Genomic DNA, 18,231 nt, shown 5'->3' with positions numbered 1-18,231 from the left:
AGAAATATACTAGTAACCTTTTAGGTTAACTTAAGGATTTTTATATAACTCTACTTCTAAGCCTTTATACTAGTCTGTAATTAATTATAAGTATTATAGGTAATTTAGTGTTCCTTATATAGTTCTATAGAACCTTTAGTATAGGATTTGGCGTATAGGGCCTTGGCTTGCCATTATCTTTAACTACTAAGATATAATCCGTAATATTTTCTTATAACCCTCTATATTACTAATATATTACTTCTATATTCGCCCTTAGGTTATTAAGTATAGTTAAGGTATTAATTAGTTAATTAAGGAGACTTATCTTTTAAGATTTAGTATATATGCTTTTAAATCTAGTGGTCCCATACTGTATAATTGGCGTAGCTTTACTGCTTAGTAAATAGGAGGGATACTTTATAATAGTATCTATAGCTATTATATAACTGTTAAGAACGTCTATAACATTATTCTTTAATACTATAGTATTATTTAGGTATAATTTAAACCTATATATATCTTTAATTAACGTCTTAATTATCTTCCCCTGGCTATATAATTAGTTTCTATAAGGGGGTAATAGTTAGATAACTTATACGCGTATTTCCTTCCTTTTAAATAACACTATTATAATGGAGGTATATTAGTAAGGTTATGCCTATTTACTAGAAGGGTATTAGAAGGTAAAGTATAGAGATACCTTACTTATTAAGCTGCTCCTTTTCTTAAATACCTTACTTCCCCCTATTAACCCTCGTCTAATTTTAGACGTATCTTTAATATATTATTAAGATTTTCTTCTTTTTTACTATAAATTTAATATACCTCTTTATTCTCCCACTAACTACTCTTTTAAGCCGATTCCTTAGCATATTCTAGCCTAACTATTATATATAAAACCCTAACCCCCGCTAACCTATAACTAGTACTAGTCCTACCTAAATAATTTTACTTATATATCTTTAAAAGACCAGAAATCTAATAAAAGGATTATAGAGGCTTATAATAAGACGCATCATATAAGATCTAATACCTTTAGTCCTTATAATTAATATATGCGTACTAAGAGCAGTAGTTATATTAAGGTAAGTTTTTCTATTCTTAATAGTTCCTATTACTAACTTAAAGCTTTAATAGCCTGGGCCTAAGCAGCGGCGTTCCTTTAATGTTCTTAACTATTATATCGCCTAAGCTTTATCTTATTCTAGCGCTGATACTAAATAACTAGGTTAAATTTAAGACTATATTACAGCTATCTACACCGCCTATAATTCCTAGTAAGCTAGCTAGTAGCGTCTAATACGTAAGTAAGGCTAGTATACTAAGAATAGGGTAAAGGGTAGGGATAATAAGAAGAAGATCATTATATACTATAAAAAGGAGTTCGCGTATACGCGTTAAGTTTTAAAAAAGTATAATATAATACATTATTAGGTAGGTTACCCTTTAGGCACCTAGTAGATAGGTAACTAATAGTTACTATAGTAAGGTCTTAGTAGTTCTGGACTATACTAGCTAGCTAACATTTCTATTTATTCTAGGCTTAAGCGTATCTTTATTAACTATAAGCTTACGCCATAAGAGCTTTATTAGTATTCATTTGGACCTAATATTAGTATTAAGCGCTTAAGGATCTCTGCTCTAGCTATACCTTATTGTCTTACCCTTATTTTTATACCTACTTATATACCTATAAAGGGATCTTATTCCTATTACTATCCCTTAAAGGGCTAATAGATACTAATCCTACTCCCAAGGATAAGGCATAGTGGCTTTTTAAATTAGGCATTTAGGATTTATTCTTATATATAGTAGCAATTAAGGTGCTTAAAAAGGCTTTAGAAGGCTTTTAGGAAGGGCCTAGGAGCCCTAAAAATAGTATTTCTAGTATAGATTAATTAATAGAAATACAGTTCTAGCAAAATGCCCTATTAATTCTATACTATATATATAAAAAGGCTAAGGACCTATCCTGGCTTAGGCTGTAGCCTTAATCCTTATAGTTTCTAGAGCCTATCTATTCTATATTTAGTTTAACCTATTTACTCTTTTGGGCCTCTTATAGCCTACTATAAGCTTTCTTTATAGGTTGCAATAATACTATAGTATTAGAGCGCTTTCTATAATTTGTAGATTGTGGACCTTAGTCCTAATATTTTTTTAGAATATCTTTATAATAATTAAGGTAATCCTCTAGTTCCTATATAGAATCTTTAGTAGGCTAGCCTAGCTATTTAACTTTATATTAAAGCTTATTCTTAATAGGCTTATGGTATAGTATAGCTTTAACCTTATACCGCTCGCCTACTACCTTAGGGTATTTAATTAGGCCTAGTTAGAAGTTCTTTTCCAGCGGTAGTTTATACTATCCCTTAACACGGCAGGGTCCTTTACTAAGTTCCCTTATATTAACGACTAAATTCAATTAAATATTTATATTAACCTAGCTTTTTTAATTAGTTAATTCTTATCGATAACCTAAGGACCTAAATTGCCGTGTTAAGGGATACTTCTAGTAAGTTTATATAAAATACTAGATATATATGGGCTATAGATAGGGGTAGCTAGGTATAGTAGGCTAGCTTACTAATTTATTCCTTAATTTAGAAAGGACCTAGGTATCTTATATTAAGCTTCTTTAATAATTAATGGGTCTTAATATTTATTAAATGTAATAGAACCTTATTACCTACTCTAAAATACTTATCCTAGTATTTACAGTTATACTAAAGTCTCTACTACTTTTAGGTATCTTATAGGCTCTACTTTATATACTTCTATTACTCCTTCTATTCCTTAAGGTATCTTTATACTCTCTAGTAAATATCTTTAAACTTTCTAGTAGGATCCTATAATTAATTATACGGCCTTAGCTATTAATTATTAGGTATACTATTAAACCCTAATAGTTAGGCGCTATAGGTAATCTAGATAGGTATATACTAATGCGATAAATACTACTTTAAGTTATAAGCGTATTCCGTATACAGAAGTAGCTTATACTAATTATCTTGCTAGTAATTTAAATATATTTATAGATAAGACTCTAGTTTCTAATTCTAGCGCTCTATTTACCTATCCATCTATAAATAGAAAGCTATACTATAATAGTGGTCTATTTTTAAATAAAAGCATAAATCCGACTAGTATTAACTTATAAAGACGCTACCCCTATTAGTAATAATAGAGTATAGCTAATCTACTTTAAGGAAGTATTTCTCCTTAATTAGGTTAGCTAGCGATGCGACTTCCACTGTGGTAAAGAAATGAGCAAGATGGAGGTCATTAGGTGGGTAGTGGAGGAGGCTCGTTGAGAATGTGACGTAGCCCGGATGGCAGACTCTGCAGCACCTGCCCATCGTTACTCGGGGGTCTTGTGTAAAGGCATAGGAGGCGTCGCTAGAAACGCGCGGGACGCATGAAGCTTAGCGCACGAGCGGTATGAGATAATGCTAATGAATAATGCTCGGTAATGTTTGCAGTAGCTACGGGAAACCCGGACGGGAAAGGAACAGACATTGCACTGTAATCTTACGATGTAGGAGTGAGTAGATAGGACATCCAAATAAGGTTTATAGCTGAGTCGCTGCATTACCCATCTGGAGACATGAGGTGAGTAGAAATCTAAATGCGAGGTGGATACGTGCTTGGCTGCGCGCCTTGCCGCGAGGTCAGCTGCAGTGTCATCCGATAGGAAGTCGGATAAATTCTCGCACCATGCCTCAGGCGAATTGGGACTAGCATTTAATATTCAAGCATTCATAGATTCGTAGCATCGTGTGCTGCTCATTCCAGCTATTCATCGAGTATTCCGTTCAGTGTAATTCTATCCTGACCGGCTGTGTTACTCAGTCCAGGCGCCGCACGATCCTCTTAAAGACCGTTATCAACAAATCCACTGAGGCTGCTATCCCTGCTAATATGATATAAAGACACATCCCTCGGTCCTCGGGGAACCGCTCACTGGAACATCATAGCAGATTTCCGTGTCTGATGACTTGCTTCACCGAGCGGTGTCTATACCTTATCTAATCGGTGGAAAGTGTGGCGGTGATGAGGCTGTGTATCAGAGCTGGTCTGTAGCCCCGGCAGCTTCTAGCCAAAACATCCATGCCCAAGGCCCCTTAAAATAACCCCCTGGGAATATGAGCCAAATTTGCCATCGGCGTTGACATGGTAATATCTTAATTCATTTTCATAACCATCGAGCACGGCTCTTCATGGCTCTGATGGGAGCGGATAGGAACCCCGCTCCATTTTGTGAACTAGAGATGGTCGAGTCCAGAACCTCTTCATTTTCATGTTACTGATGGTGGACTAACCACATCATTCTGATACGCAGCAGCAAAATCTAGCTGATTTAGCTGGCCATTGATCTGGTCAATCTCTTTACTCAGGTCCTCCACATTCTGTGCTAGGCTCCCAACCTCGTCGAATTTTCGGTGCTTGTTCGCATCCGCAATCATTTCCGTAACAAAGAACTTCTGCTCTTCTAGCACAATGAGCCTTTCTCTTAGCTCTTTCTCTTCAGCTTCCATGACTGAAACAGCACTGCTGCTGCTCACAACACTGCCAGCTTCGATGTCGTTGTATTTGATTGCGGCAAGAGCACCACCAGCAGGGCGGCCATTTAGAGCAGGTGAGCCTCTTCCATTCGGATTACCATGAGGCGCGGCGTGTTTGAGGATCTTCGGTAGGGTACGGAGTGGAAGCATGTGGAGACTGAGGAAGTTGTAGGCTTGCTGGTAGACCGCCTTTTGAAGACGTTTTTGTGTTAGTGATTCAGTGGGGAAGTCGCGGATCCTGCGAGCCGCGGTATCGAATTGAGCGAAAGCATCCATTAGGCGCTTTCGTACTTTTGTTGCGTCCTGGAGTTGCTGCGTTGTTGGAGGTTTGTCCGGGTCCCTAGGATTAGTTAGTCGTGCGACGTTATGGAAAATTTAAGTTGATGAACGAACTGCAATGCGAGGAGTAACTTTTGGAATCTCGGAAGTAGTAGACGAATACCTCGTTCGAACTGTGCTAAGTTCTCATACGCTCGTTGATCTGGAGGCTTCTGTGCAAACTCTCTTGCGAAGTCACTCTTACTAAATAATGTATGCTTGCAGTCTTTGCATATTCGGACATCAATACTGACTTGGTTACTGCCTTTCTCCGAGTTCCTGTTAGTGCCTAATTACTCGTTAGTTGCCTGGGTGCATGAAGTAGAAACAGCTGCACTCACCCGCAGCTACATTCAAGCCAATCTCCGTCGAGCATCCCGTACGCAAATCGCCACAAACCACTCTACCACATAACCGACAATGATGTCTTCTGAAAGAGTAAGTGGAAAACTCCTGCTGACAAAATGGACAATTGGAGACTTTGGCATCTTCTTCCCATGTGATGATAGATTGCTCAAGAGCCTTTTGTTGTGACTTTGCTCCAGACAAGGGCCAAAGCAGACTCCCACTTCCTGAGCCTTGATCGGGGGGTAGATTTGCGAGAAGTTGGGTGAGCTTGGTTAAGCGCTTTTCCAATCGACTAACTTCCAAATACTCTTTATCCACAGTCTTTCTCCGTATACTTGCAAATTCCTCAAAGTGATTTCTCTCAACGCCTACAAAACATCAGCATCAAACCCTTTAAGCCATCCGTGCCTATCGTACCGTTGTGATCGTTGTACCCCTCCCTTGACTTATAACAAGTTTCACACACCCTACACCAGAATCCTCGAACCGGTTCATGTTCGGCTGATCGTGACAATTTCATTTGGTACATAGTATGGTCCTCACAGAACAGTCTACCACATTTCCTGCAATTGACACTCCCATTCGTTCCACCCAAGGTCGTTCCACCGATAGGCCTTCCACAAATTGGGTCAGAGCATACATCTCGGTATCCTGGCCGTTGCCAATGTGCTCTCGTAACCTCCTCGTCAGGGTCTCGTCTAGGTGGGGGCGGTTCTGGAGTCGAGTGGCTGCTGGCGGGGTTTGAGGGCGGCGCGGGAGCATCGTTTGATTCGAAGACATCAAGGCCTTTGAGCTTCTGATTGAGAACGGCAAGTGGCTGAAATTTCTTCGCCTTGACCATTTGCGTCTTGAGCCATGTCTTCACTTCGTCCTGCTCAACCTCCTCGAGATTCTGGTGTACGTCGTCTATGTGTCTATCTTTATGTCAGACTATGCGAAGAGTGTCGCGAGGGTTTTAGGAATTCTCTACCTATTCAACTGCAATAGCGTCACCTAGAATGTATACTTAGCAGCAGTCCATGAACAAGTGAGTACAGAATGGGGGTTGCATACCATCTCTTCGTTGCATATCGGGCATACGAGTCTCGAGCTCGCCGAAGCTGCCGCTGCACTGTCTGCATTATCCAAGGATACTTTGGAGATAATGTCTTGCGTCTCAGCTGTCGAGGCAGGGCTGTTTGAGGCCTGTGAATTCAACGAGACTGAACTCTCAGAGGGTGATAGCAGACTAACATTCCGCCCGTGTTGCGGAGGAGGGAGAGGAGAGACGGCGGGCGATACATTTCGCCCACTGCCCAAAACTCTCCCTCCACCAAGGGACCTGCCCGAGGTCATGACTGTGAGAGGTTGGTGGTTCGGGGGGTCGTCATGTCACTTTCGTTGTCGGCGAGGTGCCCTGGGAGTGGTTAAATTGCAATGGTCCGAGGCGCGGAGGTATCTTGTCAAGCTAAATTAAGTTGTGGCACTGTTAGCAGGGCTTGGGAGGATTTCCGAGTTTGAGATCCGAGGGGCTTATAGCGTCTTTAAAATCCACGATTCAGAAGTTGTACTTATATTTGCTCTTTTAGTGTAGTAATGTCAAATAAGGCTAATCGGTGGCCTTTTTGCCGTCTGGATTGGTGTCTCCCCGTGCCCATAAAAACCGAGCCGCTGTGGCTGAAAAGCTTGGCTTACAAGTTAGCTTCACATGGAGCTTGCTATCTCCGTGGATATTCCAACTTTCTTTTCCTCAACATAAGCCTTCACAATGAAGGGACAATACCCCGAAATTCAGGGTGGCGGCTCTCTAATACTTGCCTGGCAGGTCAAGAATAAAAATGTTCTTGTTATCGGCGGCGGTGATGTAAGTGAAATCCGATCTTGTTTACAAGTCTGAAATGTATTGACAATTGACACAAAGGTCAGGTAGCAGCCGGTCGTATTGTCAACGTGCTCAATGCTGATGCCAAAGTCACCGTCGTATCGCCTCGTGAAGGCCTGAATGATGAAGTCGCCTTCCGAATCGACCAAAAACAAGTGAATTACATTGACCGGAAATTTGAGCCCTCTGATCTCGATGGGGTAGACATGGTCCTAGCAGCTGTGGACGACCCCGATGCGTCTACGCAAATATACAAGCTATGCCAAGAGCGTCGGATACCGGCAAATATTGCAGACGTGCCGCCGGAGTGTGACTTCTACTTCGGAAGCGTGCATAGAGATGGGCCGTTGCAGATTATGGTCAGCACGAATGGGAATGGCCCAAAGTTAGCGAATATTGTGAGGAAAAAGATTGCTGCCGGATTACCAGAGAATATCGGTGCTGCCATACAGAAGGTCGGAGCTTTGCGGAGGAAGCTTCGAAAGATTGCACCGGCACCAGAGGAGGGGCCTAAAAGGATGCAGTGGTAAGTTGAACATTGGTTTTTGTTTGACGCATGTCTAAAGAGCTTGTAGGATGTCCAAAGTTTGTGAGACATGGAGTCTCGAGGATCTATGCGAGATGGACGAGGATGACATGGAGGCTTTGCTTAGATACTACAAACCGGGGAAGATTCCCAGGCTTCAAGAATTGCATACTGGCGAAGCTGCTACCGTCTTTGATGGCTCGTTTGGTTGGATGTAAAACATTGAAAAGATGGGAGACTAGCGTATATGGGCTGCTATAGGACAGCTCCACAAGTGTTTATGTTTTATTTTAGCCAGTTATCAGGAGCTGGTGTTGCATTTGTGCAGGCATAGTGGACGGACACAAATTGGCGCTACTGTAGGAATTGTATAGGTAGTCATTGCTAGTCTTGTGCTGTTTTGGACAAGCTCACATGAATCTTCCATTCATTGAATGCCCATTGAGAATTAGTATTATATCATTAGGTGATGCTATACTATAACGCATTATAAAATTCTGAGGATTCAAGTTACCCAAGTTTTATTTGATCCATTTTAATGATGCTGCTCTACGTGGAGTGGTCCAAGCTCACTTCACACCAGAACCTACACAAGACAAACTTCAGATGTATGGTCTTTCAGGCTTTGCCTCAGATATGGAATTTAAGGAATGTCCCTGACCAAGCCAAGCTAATATCCGAACCAACACACCTTTCCGCCTCTCACACTCATACCTTTAAGCTTTCCCACTCTTGCGATGTCATGGATGCACCAATAAAATTACCGAACTACGAAGAGGACGTAGATTTCGAAGCTCTCGCTCTGCAAGATGCAGACTTTGCTAAGGTTCTGAATGCAAACGAAGGCATTTTGGACTTCCACGATCCACAAGCAGTGAAGTAAGCTTTCACTCCAATTGAACGTTTTTGCTTCGAACTTTCCGGTTTCTCTGCCATACTTTCTCTTTTTTATTGAGATTATTAGTATTATATTATATGCCTCTTGAGATTTTTTATAGAGTTACAACGCAGACTGACCTCTCTTAGACAACTGACGAAAAGTCTCTTGAAACGAGATTTCGATCTCGTGATCGATCTTCCAGAAGACAGACTTTGTCCGCCTGTAAGTGCTATTGGAGTCCTTGCCTGAAGTTGAAATCTATTAAAATACTAAACCCCTATAGATTCCTGTGCGGTTAGTTCTTCTCCTTCTCCGTTTACTTGAAATATTCTCAATTATTGCCTTTGGTCCTGTCTTACTACTCTCTGGGCCGCTTATCTAATATTATTTCTTCTGTTCTCAATGATCTCGAGTGGATCTAAGCACGCGTTCTCCTCTATATCGTGGACGTTAGATTTTACCGTTTCATAATTATCTCTAATTGTATCTCCGAAAAGTTTGCGTCTTCCTAGCTCAAAGTCCTTTCCACCTCACTGACTATCCAACTCCTTATCTAATCAACTACCACAGCTACAGCTATGTCCGCTGGATCCAAGATCTAATTGACACAACTGGCCCCACCTATACTGACGCCTACAACCCCAACCGCCGCGCCACAGGCTTAGACATGTGAGACGCCGCTGTCCAGCTCCTTCCCCTCCCTTACATTCGCAATATTCGCACCGACTGACCCTCTCCTAGTGGTACCGGTGCCTCCGCTATCTACGCCCTTCTTCTCCTCCGCACCCGCCCCTCCTGGCTCATGTGCGGCACCGACATCGACTCCGCCTCCCTCGCCCATGCTACCGCCAACATCCAGACCAACAACTTCGGCTCGCGCATGCGCCTCCTGCAGACTTTGCCTTCGGGCCCGCTCATCCCGCTCTCGGCCCTTGGCCTCGACCGCCTCGATTTCACAATCTGCAACCCGCCCTTCTTCTCGTCTGTAAAGGAAATGCACGACTCGCTGCGCGGCGAAGGGAAGAAAGATAGGCCGAGCGCCTTGTGCACGGGCGCGGAGGTCGAGATGGTGACCACAGGCGGGGATTTAGGGTTTGTGCTGCGGATGGTGGAGGAGAGCAGGGTTCTACGGGATAAGGTACAATGGTACAGCTCGATGTTTGGGAAGCTGTCTAGCGCTATTGCGCTGGTGGCAAAGCTGAAGACGGTTGGAATCACAAACTGGGCGGTTTGCTGTCTGCATTCTGGTGGGAAGACGAGGCGGTGGGCTGTTGCGTGGAGTTGGGGGGATATGCGGCCGAGAAATGTAAGTAATATTCGTTGGCGGTGGGTCGGAAGCAGCTGATGTGAAGCAGGACATTACGAGGCGCGGCTTGCTCACTCATGATATCTTGCCTTTTCCGACGGAGTACCACATTCCTATCGCGGAGAACAATAGGAAGGAAGTCGTGGCTATCATCAATGACAAGCTCGAATCGCTCGATCTACGCTGGATTTGGAAAGAGGAGCATATGGCTGGTGTCGGTTTAGCAGCTCAGAACGTTTGGTCACGATCAGCGAGAAGGAAAAAGAAACGGGACGAAGAAATGAAGAAAGCAGATATTACCGAAATGGATGAAGATAATGATGAGGAAGAAGACGAAAGGGTGGCCTTGGGTTTTAAGATTGGTGTTACGGAGCAGGATGTACAGGTGAGGTGGCTACAAGGCACGGATCAGGTGCTCTATGAAAGCTTTTGCGGGATGTTGAAGAGGGTTGTAGATGGTGTTGCCTGATGATTCCATGGGATGTAGCGGCGAGATTGCAATAAAAGCTCTATCTGCTTAAGAGTGCGTTGTGAATCTGCACCGCCAACGCTAGATACCCAGGAGACTGAGCAAACCTTTAAATAATTATATACCCTCATTCCTTGAAAATTTGACCATTTTATCATCACGCGCGTCACCTCTTTCAAATATACCAACTATCCGTACCATCTTCGACCAGACGTGGTCTCGATAGCCACGGATACATCAGCAAAAAAGCCTGATTTTTTATCCCCTCGGATTTCTCTCTTCCCTATCTTAGATATATGACTCACTAAGCAACCTCTTTCGACATGTACATATACTCACCGCCTCATCTCCCAAATAGGGTCTCTTAAACGTCATCTCCTATATCAAAGCCTCCAAATCGTGCACAAAGGCTTTCTTCGCATCCTTTTTTAGCTCCATCAATGGTCAGTCGGAAGTTTACTCCACCAAGTTTAGCGACGTGCTGCAGGAAACTTCGCCTCTCTTTCAACATCTCCCCGTCAGCCAGCATTAAATTACGCTTGTAGAACATTGATTCAGCACCTTGCCACTAGGGTACCATATCCCGAAAATCTTACCGCACTAAGTAGTCGGAAGTCCGTTAAGCCCAGTGCGCTATGCACCAAGACAGTATAGATCTGTTCGGGGCGTTGTGGAGTCTCCTACACGCCACCGTCCTCCCACACTACATCGTGACGGCTTTAATAGAGGTGAAAGTGGGAGAGTTTCCACTTCTGCGCCAGTGGAAACTTCGAGGCGCGCAGATCGAACAAAGTCACGCTCAAAGCCAGAGGCCACATAGGCCCACGAGGAGATTGCCTTCACACTGCCAAGTAACATTGAGGCCAATGTAATGCATCGTAGCTGCCGGAGGAGAATGACCACCCCCGTGAGTCGATTTAAAGGCCTTTGGCGCAATACATTAATAGTTTTAGATGTATAACTCTTGGAGAGAATAAAGAAGCACTTCCTTCCCCGCTGGAAGCGTGTAACTGGAAGTGCCGAGAAAGTCAGACTATGGAAGCTACTAATAGCCATTCAGGAGAACATGATTTTTGCACATATTCAGATGTTCGATGAATGCATGGAGAGACTCACAGCAAAAGGTGACTGTCGAGAAAACTTCCCTCTCCCGATAATATGAGAGACGATGGACGAGAACCTCCGAGCACGCCCAACCGCAAGAACTGTCATTGAAAGGTTTCAGCGGAGCGTGCTGCATGCATCAGGATCCCGACTCGATCTTCGAGACGTAAGGCTCATTCAACTGCGTCGATTCAGGAAGTGTGGTTTCTGAAATACATGACGATGCTTCTGCTACACCAACGGTCACGTCGCCTTCCCTAGCTTGATCGGAGGCCCAAAACGAGTTCCAGCTTCCGCTAAGACGGCGAGCATCCGTGGTGTCTGATATGAGCAACTCCACCCAATGCACGCATATCATTGTTGATCAGGATAAGACGCCGCATATAGATGATCCTCTATTCCTCACCATTAAATCCGGGGATCGTAATGAGGTTTTTAATCTCCCAAATCAAGGCCGTGATCCAAATTGGTTCAAAAAATATCCGCCCAACACTGGACTTCCAGCCACAGTCCGCTTGAATGGCAAGTGGGTCGAAGGCGGAAAACTAGAAGCTCCGCTCGACTCCCCATTGCCCATAGCAGCCAGGTTAGGCCGGCGTGGCGTCGCGGAAATGCTGCTTACCAGATGCGTTGATGTCTTGAGAGTGGATGTTGAAATGAACGACTGAGGGGAGTCAAAAGTAAGATGGAAGGTTGAATTCTTGATATTTGGTAGGGTAAGAAGCTCGTATTATACAACAATAATTAGGTGGCTGGTAACAGCCACCCTATATTGGGCCCAGCCACCCAATTCTCAACAGTGGACGGCTACTCGAGCACTCCACTCTATTATGCAGTCTGCAACAAAGACAAGAACATGGCGTTGTTGCCGCCCCGGGCCGGCGCTGACCAGGAGTTCAAGAAAACGACCTGTCGCAGGGGAGTAGCCCATACTTCCGTTCTCGAAGCCGCGATCATGAACAAGAACTTGGATATGACCCGCCTACTGCTGGACCATGGGGCGACATCGAAATTGCATCCGAAGCTGAAACGTAGGGCAATGCGAGGCTATCTTCACAACGGTCTATCCGCCCTCCACACTGCCGTCACATACAGTACACCTGCAATTGCCAAGCTACTTCTTGAACGGGGGGCAAGAGTCAATACTGTGACTTGGCGCAACGAGACGCCCTTCCATGCAGTTGTATGCCGGGACAACAACGGAACTTTGGCCCTGAACATAGCCGGGCGCGCCCTCGTGGAAGTCCTGCTGCAACACCGTGCAGACCCAAACCTCCAGGATGAGAATTCGGACACCGCCCTCCACATCTCCACCCGAAATGGCTACTTCAAAATCAGCAGGCTTCTCCTTAAAGCCGGCGCCAAGTGCAAGATCCCCGGCGCCCGTTTCAGTACAGCGGTTGACCTCACTATCAGAGACGACCCTTGAATGGACAGAACTCATCATCGATCATGCGCACGACTTCGATATCCGCGGTGAAGACGGCACCGTGACACTGTCCCACGCACTCGAAAACGCAGACTGCGAACGTGCGCAGCTGCTTCTGGCGAGAGGCGTGCTAGTCACGGCGACCTCTAAGAATCGAGAAACACTGCTGCATTTTGCGGCTAAAAACGGAGATGATGAACTGAAATGATATTGGAATGAATGAATCTATGGAATCTAACTACGAGGAATATAAGCCTTGATATAGGCCTATATCTACGGTCACCGAAGAGGTTGCTGCGGAGACCGAACAAAGGGAATCTGCTTATGTAAGCAGGAAAACGCATGTGGAGGACTCTTCTAGAGCTATCGTCAGGAGAAATCCGCTTCATGAAGAATCTTGTCCTTCCGGAGGTGAATCTGAATGCGCAGGACAGGGGAGGTGCAACGGCGTTACATGGCGCCGTGCAGAGTGGGAACGAAGAGGCGGTGCAGGGGCTGTGTGAAGCTAGCGCGATTGTAACGTTGGAAGATAGGTGGGGATGGATAGCGGGGGATATGCTGAAGCCGTACGAATTTTTGTCCAAAAGGGGAATTTACAAGGCTGTCAGAGCCGCGAGGAAGAGGCAAGAGCAAAATAACAGAGCAGCATGTGATCATAATACGGGAGACTTCATTCACTAAAGCCACGTGCCAGGAATAGCAACTGTTCAAATATGGTTTCGCCGTCAAAAGAGGCCTGAGAGAGCGGAAATATTCCAGATGGATCTTCCCTAGCGAGTAAGCGCACTCCTCGGTCCATTCTCGATCGAAGATTTTCAAGACGGAATCCTTTTTGTCATTTGAGTGCACAGCCTGAAGTAACGGATCGATAGCTGAGATATCGGTGGCATTAATTTGTCGAGAACTCTAGTTTCTGGTTGTCAACGCCTGCGAATTTGCACCCCGGAATGATCTTACGAGCTGTGGCCTATCCAGGAACTGTTGGCGCTTATCCTGGGAGGCGGACGACTGAGGATGATCAACGTCACTAGCTATACGCTTCCGGGCGTTGGGACAGCTCCGGTCGATGGCTTCCAGCAATTCAAATATGAGCTTAATTCCACGTTTCGCGGTGGCACTTTGCTTGTATGGACGAAGCATGACGAAGCTCTCTTCGATGAGGCTTCGGTGCTCGGAACAGTCGGGTTGCATACGATGGAAGACCTCGAGGCAGAGCATATAATGCCGAGTTTAATCGGACATTAAGTTCTGCCATTCGCATCGACAACATCTCAACAACAGCAGTCCCCCATTGTCGTTACGCCCACCTCGCGTGTCAGGTAGCGCAATTGGGATCACTGAAGGCTGTCTGAATGGGGGAGTGTTGGGATTGATTTGGCTTATGCACGCACGTCTTGAACAATCCTGCAGCGTCGGGTTAGCGTTTGTCTAATCGATACAATGTAGAGGCTCCTCTCGTATCTCTTTGAGAAATAGATGAAAAATTTGCTTGCGGGTCAAAAAGCTACAATTCAAAAAGCGCAAAGCTCAATAATGATTGTAGTGAGACACGAAGAAACCTGAACCTATTCGCTTCTTTTACTATAGCTTCAGCAACGTCTCGCAAACGTTTCGCCTGCACCGAGTGTTCTAGATGAAGGGTAAAGCGCGACAAGGAGATTCCGTGCCACAATAACATCAAAAAGGAAGTCCTACCCTGGGGTTCGTCGCTCGTCTTTTTTATCTTATTTTTGCTGTCGAGGGGGCGAAGTCTAAGGGAAGGTCGAAAGGGTGAGGCCTATTGGAAGCATTCATTCTGATATACGCTAGAAAGAAATTTTTAAAACTTCGTCTCTCGCTTTCTAGCTGTAGAAGATTCTTACTTATAGTGATAAGAATAAGCGCATGTTTAAAGACCTTGTCCCTGTATTTTTGCAGTTGAATAGTGTATTTAAGGATAGACCGTTTACGGTCGAACATTCGGTTGGCTTACCACAATGTGGAAAGTCGGAAAGCATTTAAATGCCGGAAAATCTTTTACAATGTCCACTAATTAGGATATGTCAAGAACTATTTCTGAGTATGGCTCATGTTTAACGCAGAGGCATCTTTAGAAAACTACTTAGACCTATGAAATGTTTAGAAGGTGGGAGTATTTATTTTTGCAGGGTTATCTAGGAGGTGTAGAAAATTCCTATATAGGAAGGACTGAGTGGTGGCATCCGTATCTAAAAGAACACTCGATTCGCGCGTGACTGATGCACGCAGTTAAGGTTACGTGTAAATTAGCTCAGTTAATATAGTTATAATTAAACCATGATTAGACTAGATAGCTGTATATCAACCGCGTAGAGATTATGCGTGGGTTTTAGCTGTATTGCGGAGAGTGGTGGATTGCAGGGGATTGCGATTATTTAATTTGACGGTTATGTGCTAACATGTTCCACCACTCATCCGGCCACCCGTTAGGAAGTCCGTCACAGCTAAGCAGTCACAATCATTACGGTGTGCCAACCTTTTTAAGATTTACCTTGAAGAGGGAAAATTGCAACTCCCGGTATTTCTTACACTCCCAGAAAACACCCTAGGAACTCCAATTGAATATAGGCCAATCCCCACCGCAGGGTTTTCAATTTTGCAGTCGTTGTATTAGAAGTTCGGGCCACCCCGTGCACGGTCCCACCCTCGTGCACGGTGCCAAAAATATATCCTTTTTAAATACCTATAACTTAATAACTATGGTGAATATATATGTAAAACTTTAAAAAGGTGTATTAATGCCGTATACGAGGGTGGGGACGTCCACGAAGTGGCCCGAACTTCTAATTTAAAGCCGCATATTAGAATTCATTTTGTTTAATCGTTGCTCAAAGCATCTTGGAGATGAAACCTGCGTAGTAAATATATTATGACATATCTAGTTACTCTGCCGATGTCTGAAACTATGTGCCTGGCTTTTTTTACGTATGTTCTTATTTATACATTTACTTTTTTATCCCTCTCGGAATTTTCCATTTAGTTCGAGGCAGTACGGAGAGCCTGGATGCAAGCCACAGTGCCACAAAACTGAAGCTGATCCTGAACATCCTCCACTTGTTCACTCAGATGCGAACCACGTGCAACCCCCAGCCCGTCCACTTGAACGCCTTCAGTCACGGCGACCCCGAGATCAATAGTTCACGATGAACGAGTATAATTATATGAATTGTAGCCTTTCGCACATGGCCGATCAAGTGGTCTAGAATTCTTACCGCATGAGGCTTGCCAGCCAATTTAATATAAAAGGCGAGGTGGCTTTTACAGGGACTTGATTTATGAAGTTACAACGCGTAGGTATCTGTTAAAAGTTCCTGGGCCTTTTCGGAGGAGGTTGCCCCTCACTCTTCGGAGGCCCCTGCCTAGAAGATTGCCCAAAGTCGTCTAGGGTGCCCTCGGAACGGGTTTAGAGCGCCCAAAAATTTAATTGCACAGGCACATGCAAGGCTCAAATAAGACAAGGGGGGCTGGAACTTTCGATGGGCCTCTCTGAGTACCAGTTAAAGAATATGGTGGAGTGACTCATTCTCAGAACAACATTCAGCCTTTCTAGTTTCAAGCTCTTCTCAGCGAATTAGGAAGGTTAGATAGGAGTATCCAATACATCCTTACATTCCACATACTATGTGAGCTGAACTGATGGTAAGCTTGAGGTGTCCCTCCTTATAAGCAGGCAGAGATTCTACTCTATTTTAGAATATATTAAGTTTCAAGTCCATCTCAACGTGTAGCCGGATTCTGCTATCTTGGCCCCCGATTCTCAATCATTCGTAATGATTCTAAATAATATCCTCTTTTTTCTTGCTGCTATCCAAGGCGCCTATTGCTGGGGAGATCTTGGTCACCGCACCGTGGCCTATCTTGCGGCAAATTATCTTACAGATGATGCTTCTCAATTTGTGAATACTTTGCTTGAAAATGACCAAGGTTTTGACATATCCGACGGAGCGCTATGGGCAGATTCTGTCAAACGACGGCGGGGGTATACTCAGACGGCTGAGTGGCATTATATCGGTTTGCTAAGCATTGAATTGATAAGCGGACTTAACTGACTCGAATTCCTAGACGCTCAAGACGACCCGCCTAGAACCTGTGGCGTAATATATAAAAGGGATTGCAAGGCTGGACCGGGATGCGTCGTTTCTGCTATCACAAACATGGTCTGTTAAACTCATTTCACTTTTCTGGTTACCCAAAATGTTTGCATATTAGCTATTAGATTTGAACTAACATCATCGACATTTCCAGACATCCCGCGTTAACGATGGTGACCTTGATACAAATCAGCAAAAAGAAGCCCTTATGTTCATCCTACACTTTATTGGTGACATCCACCAGCCACTTCACACTGAAATGTTGGATCGAGGCGGGAACGAGATAAAAGTCTGCTTTGATTCTCATTGTGGAGAGAAGGTCAATCTACATGGCATTTGGGACAAAGACATTCTCTACAAGCACCGCGGACTAAAACCCAGCGTGAGTGATCATACAATTTTGAAGGAAGCTGCTGCGCAGTGGGCTGCAGAACTAAAATCCTCAAATGAGGCAAGGGGCATGGTTACCACAGCTGAATGCAGCAATATTAACACGGCGCAAAAGTGCGCCCTTGCATGGGCAACAGAATCCAATGGCTGGATCTGCAAGTATGTCTTGCAACCGAGTGTCGACTGGATTGAGCAGAATGACCTGGGTGGGGATTACTTCAACGGAGCAGTCACTATTGTTGATGATCTGATCGGAAAGGCTGGGCTAAGGCTTGGTGCATGGTTGAACGCTTTGGCCGCCGCCAGATCGACCGGAGAGAAATTCGTGGTTCAGAATAGCGAAAGGGTTGAAGTCTAAAGGGAGGTCGGAGGGGTCAAGCCTATCGGTAACATTCGTTTTGACATAGGCAGCCCTGAAAAGAAAATTTTGAACCTTCACCTCTCGTTTTTAACTGTAGAAGATACTCTGATACTCATCTAAGGCAACAAGAATGAGCGTATATTTAATGCCTTATTCCCGTATTTGCTATGATTGAATATTATGCTTACACATAAACCAATTAGGGATGAGTTCTCAGTGGACTTACCAGTTAGCCCCGGTTCTTAGGACTAACTCAGAACTCGAAACTGAAGTGCACTATCCAGCGTAGATACTATGCGCTTGCCAAAAGAGCTATGCACCCGCAAGAAAGGCAAAGCCTTTAATTTTTTAAGCTTAATTATAAAAGTTAAACTTGGAATTCTCTAGTGCATACAAAGCGAAATTGCTGTGTTGCGCGCGCACACAGGGGACAATGGAGCTCGCACAAGCTGTATTTACAATATTTTAAACTTAATGTGTCATTGCGTTATTGCTGACTAAAATAAAAGTTTTTAACTTGGTATAGGCACTTATATATCTAGGTTAAACGACAAATAAGAGTGCCTTAGCAGTTAGATTATAT

At 44.2% G+C, this 18,231-nt stretch overlaps 8 protein-coding genes across 8 annotated transcripts; 5 read left to right on the top strand and 3 right to left on the bottom strand.

Moving 5' to 3' along the window:
- Window positions 1-3,927: 3,927 nt before the first annotated feature.
- On the bottom strand, window positions 3,928-6,668 carry K441DRAFT_163965 (uncharacterized protein). The gene is made up of 6 exons (XM_067640276.1): window positions 6,267-6,668; window positions 6,184-6,206; window positions 5,631-6,127; window positions 5,207-5,581; window positions 4,941-5,154; window positions 3,928-4,887 (listed from the first exon to the last, which is right to left on the bottom strand). The coding sequence occupies exons 1-6, from the start codon at window positions 6,546-6,548 to the stop codon at window positions 4,281-4,283; spliced, it is 1,998 nt and encodes a 665-aa protein (XP_067509437.1). The 5' UTR covers window positions 6,549-6,668; the 3' UTR covers window positions 3,928-4,280.
- A 210-nt stretch (window positions 6,669-6,878) lies between these two features.
- K441DRAFT_652230 (siroheme synthase middle domains-like protein) lies at window positions 6,879-8,041 on the top strand. The gene is made up of 3 exons (XM_067647336.1): window positions 6,879-7,056; window positions 7,119-7,600; window positions 7,650-8,041. Exons 1-3 carry the CDS (start codon window positions 6,961-6,963, stop codon window positions 7,816-7,818), a joined length of 747 nt encoding a protein of 248 aa, XP_067509436.1. The 5' UTR covers window positions 6,879-6,960; the 3' UTR covers window positions 7,819-8,041.
- Window positions 8,042-8,194: 153 nt separating this feature from the next.
- Window positions 8,195-10,402, top strand: K441DRAFT_652228 (DUF890 domain protein). The gene is made up of 6 exons (XM_067647335.1): window positions 8,195-8,479; window positions 8,627-8,702; window positions 8,764-8,774; window positions 9,051-9,149; window positions 9,222-9,786; window positions 9,836-10,402. The coding sequence occupies exons 1-6, from the start codon at window positions 8,211-8,213 to the stop codon at window positions 10,253-10,255; spliced, it is 1,440 nt and encodes a 479-aa protein (XP_067509435.1). The 5' UTR covers window positions 8,195-8,210; the 3' UTR covers window positions 10,256-10,402.
- A 169-nt stretch (window positions 10,403-10,571) lies between these two features.
- Window positions 10,572-11,590, bottom strand: K441DRAFT_163879 (uncharacterized protein). The gene is made up of 2 exons (XM_067640273.1): window positions 11,372-11,590; window positions 10,572-11,265 (listed from the first exon to the last, which is right to left on the bottom strand). The coding sequence occupies exons 1-2, from the start codon at window positions 11,493-11,495 to the stop codon at window positions 10,889-10,891; spliced, it is 501 nt and encodes a 166-aa protein (XP_067509434.1). The 5' UTR covers window positions 11,496-11,590; the 3' UTR covers window positions 10,572-10,888.
- Window positions 11,499-12,121, top strand: K441DRAFT_163866 (uncharacterized protein). Its single transcript, XM_067640272.1, has one exon. The coding sequence runs from the start codon at window positions 11,686-11,688 to the stop codon at window positions 12,025-12,027; it is 342 nt and encodes a 113-aa protein (XP_067509433.1). The 5' UTR covers window positions 11,499-11,685; the 3' UTR covers window positions 12,028-12,121.
- Window positions 12,122-12,639: 518 nt separating this feature from the next.
- On the top strand, window positions 12,640-13,096 carry K441DRAFT_652226 (uncharacterized protein; the record flags this gene model as incomplete). The annotated part of the gene is made up of 2 exons (XM_067647334.1): window positions 12,640-12,682; window positions 12,770-13,096. Coding segments are annotated over exons 1-2 (226 nt in total), but the record flags the coding sequence as incomplete, so codon positions are not given.
- K441DRAFT_163947 (uncharacterized protein) lies at window positions 13,014-14,288 on the bottom strand. Its single transcript, XM_067640275.1, has 3 exons — window positions 13,927-14,288; window positions 13,746-13,815; window positions 13,014-13,694 (listed from the first exon to the last, which is right to left on the bottom strand). Exons 1-3 carry the CDS (start codon window positions 14,004-14,006, stop codon window positions 13,239-13,241), a joined length of 606 nt encoding a protein of 201 aa, XP_067509431.1. The 5' UTR covers window positions 14,007-14,288; the 3' UTR covers window positions 13,014-13,238.
- Window positions 14,289-16,482: 2,194 nt separating this feature from the next.
- Window positions 16,483-17,971, top strand: K441DRAFT_652223 (phospholipase C/P1 nuclease). The gene is made up of 3 exons (XM_067647333.1): window positions 16,483-16,817; window positions 16,869-16,963; window positions 17,052-17,971. The coding sequence occupies exons 1-3, from the start codon at window positions 16,577-16,579 to the stop codon at window positions 17,643-17,645; spliced, it is 930 nt and encodes a 309-aa protein (XP_067509430.1). The 5' UTR covers window positions 16,483-16,576; the 3' UTR covers window positions 17,646-17,971.
- Window positions 17,972-18,231: the final 260 nt, after the last annotated feature.

The sequence above is a fragment of the Cenococcum geophilum genome (assembly GCF_001692895.1).
Source record: "Cenococcum geophilum 1.58 unplaced genomic scaffold K441scaffold_3, whole genome shotgun sequence".
NCBI lineage: Eukaryota > Fungi > Ascomycota > Dothideomycetes > Gloniales > Gloniaceae > Cenococcum > Cenococcum geophilum.
This window is presented reverse-complemented; position numbering and strand designations above follow the sequence as displayed.

Coding starts and splice junctions, on each gene's coding strand:
- K441DRAFT_163965 (XM_067640276.1), bottom strand. CDS start 6,548: ATGACCTCGGGCAGGTCCCTTGGTGGAGGGAGAGTTTTGGGCAGTGGG. Junction 6,128..6,183: donor ACGCTATTGCAGTTGAATAG/GTAGAGAATTCC, acceptor ACATAAAGATAG/ACACATAGACGACGTACACC. Junction 5,155..5,206: donor TGGCTTGAATGTAGCTGCGG/GTGAGTGCAGCT, acceptor ACGAGTAATTAG/GCACTAACAGGAACTCGGAG.
- K441DRAFT_652230 (XM_067647336.1), top strand. CDS start 6,961: ATGAAGGGACAATACCCCGAAATTCAGGGTGGCGGCTCTCTAATACTT. Junction 7,057..7,118: donor TTGTTATCGGCGGCGGTGAT/GTAAGTGAAATC, acceptor CACAAAGGTCAG/GTAGCAGCCGGTCGTATTGT. Junction 7,601..7,649: donor GGGCCTAAAAGGATGCAGTG/GTAAGTTGAACA, acceptor AAGAGCTTGTAG/GATGTCCAAAGTTTGTGAGA.
- K441DRAFT_652228 (XM_067647335.1), top strand. CDS start 8,211: ATGGTCTTTCAGGCTTTGCCTCAGATATGGAATTTAAGGAATGTCCCT. Junction 8,480..8,626: donor CACGATCCACAAGCAGTGAA/GTAAGCTTTCAC, acceptor GACCTCTCTTAG/ACAACTGACGAAAAGTCTCT. Junction 9,787..9,835: donor GGGATATGCGGCCGAGAAAT/GTAAGTAATATT, acceptor GATGTGAAGCAG/GACATTACGAGGCGCGGCTT.
- K441DRAFT_163879 (XM_067640273.1), bottom strand. CDS start 11,495: ATGCAGCACGCTCCGCTGAAACCTTTCAATGACAGTTCTTGCGGTTGG. Junction 11,266..11,371: donor CTCGACAGTCACCTTTTGCT/GTGAGTCTCTCC, acceptor CGGCACTTCCAG/TTACACGCTTCCAGCGGGGA.
- K441DRAFT_163866 (XM_067640272.1), top strand. CDS start 11,686: ATGAGCAACTCCACCCAATGCACGCATATCATTGTTGATCAGGATAAG.
- K441DRAFT_163947 (XM_067640275.1), bottom strand. CDS start 14,006: ATGCTCTGCCTCGAGGTCTTCCATCGTATGCAACCCGACTGTTCCGAG. Junction 13,816..13,926: donor ATCGAAGAGAGCTTCGTCAT/GCTTCGTCCATA, acceptor GCGTATAGCTAG/TGACGTTGATCATCCTCAGT. Junction 13,695..13,745: donor TCCTGGATAGGCCACAGCTC/GTAAGATCATTC, acceptor ACCAGAAACTAG/AGTTCTCGACAAATTAATGC.
- K441DRAFT_652223 (XM_067647333.1), top strand. CDS start 16,577: ATGATTCTAAATAATATCCTCTTTTTTCTTGCTGCTATCCAAGGCGCC. Junction 16,818..16,868: donor GGCTGAGTGGCATTATATCG/GTTTGCTAAGCA, acceptor TCGAATTCCTAG/ACGCTCAAGACGACCCGCCT. Junction 16,964..17,051: donor TTTCTGCTATCACAAACATG/GTCTGTTAAACT, acceptor CGACATTTCCAG/ACATCCCGCGTTAACGATGG.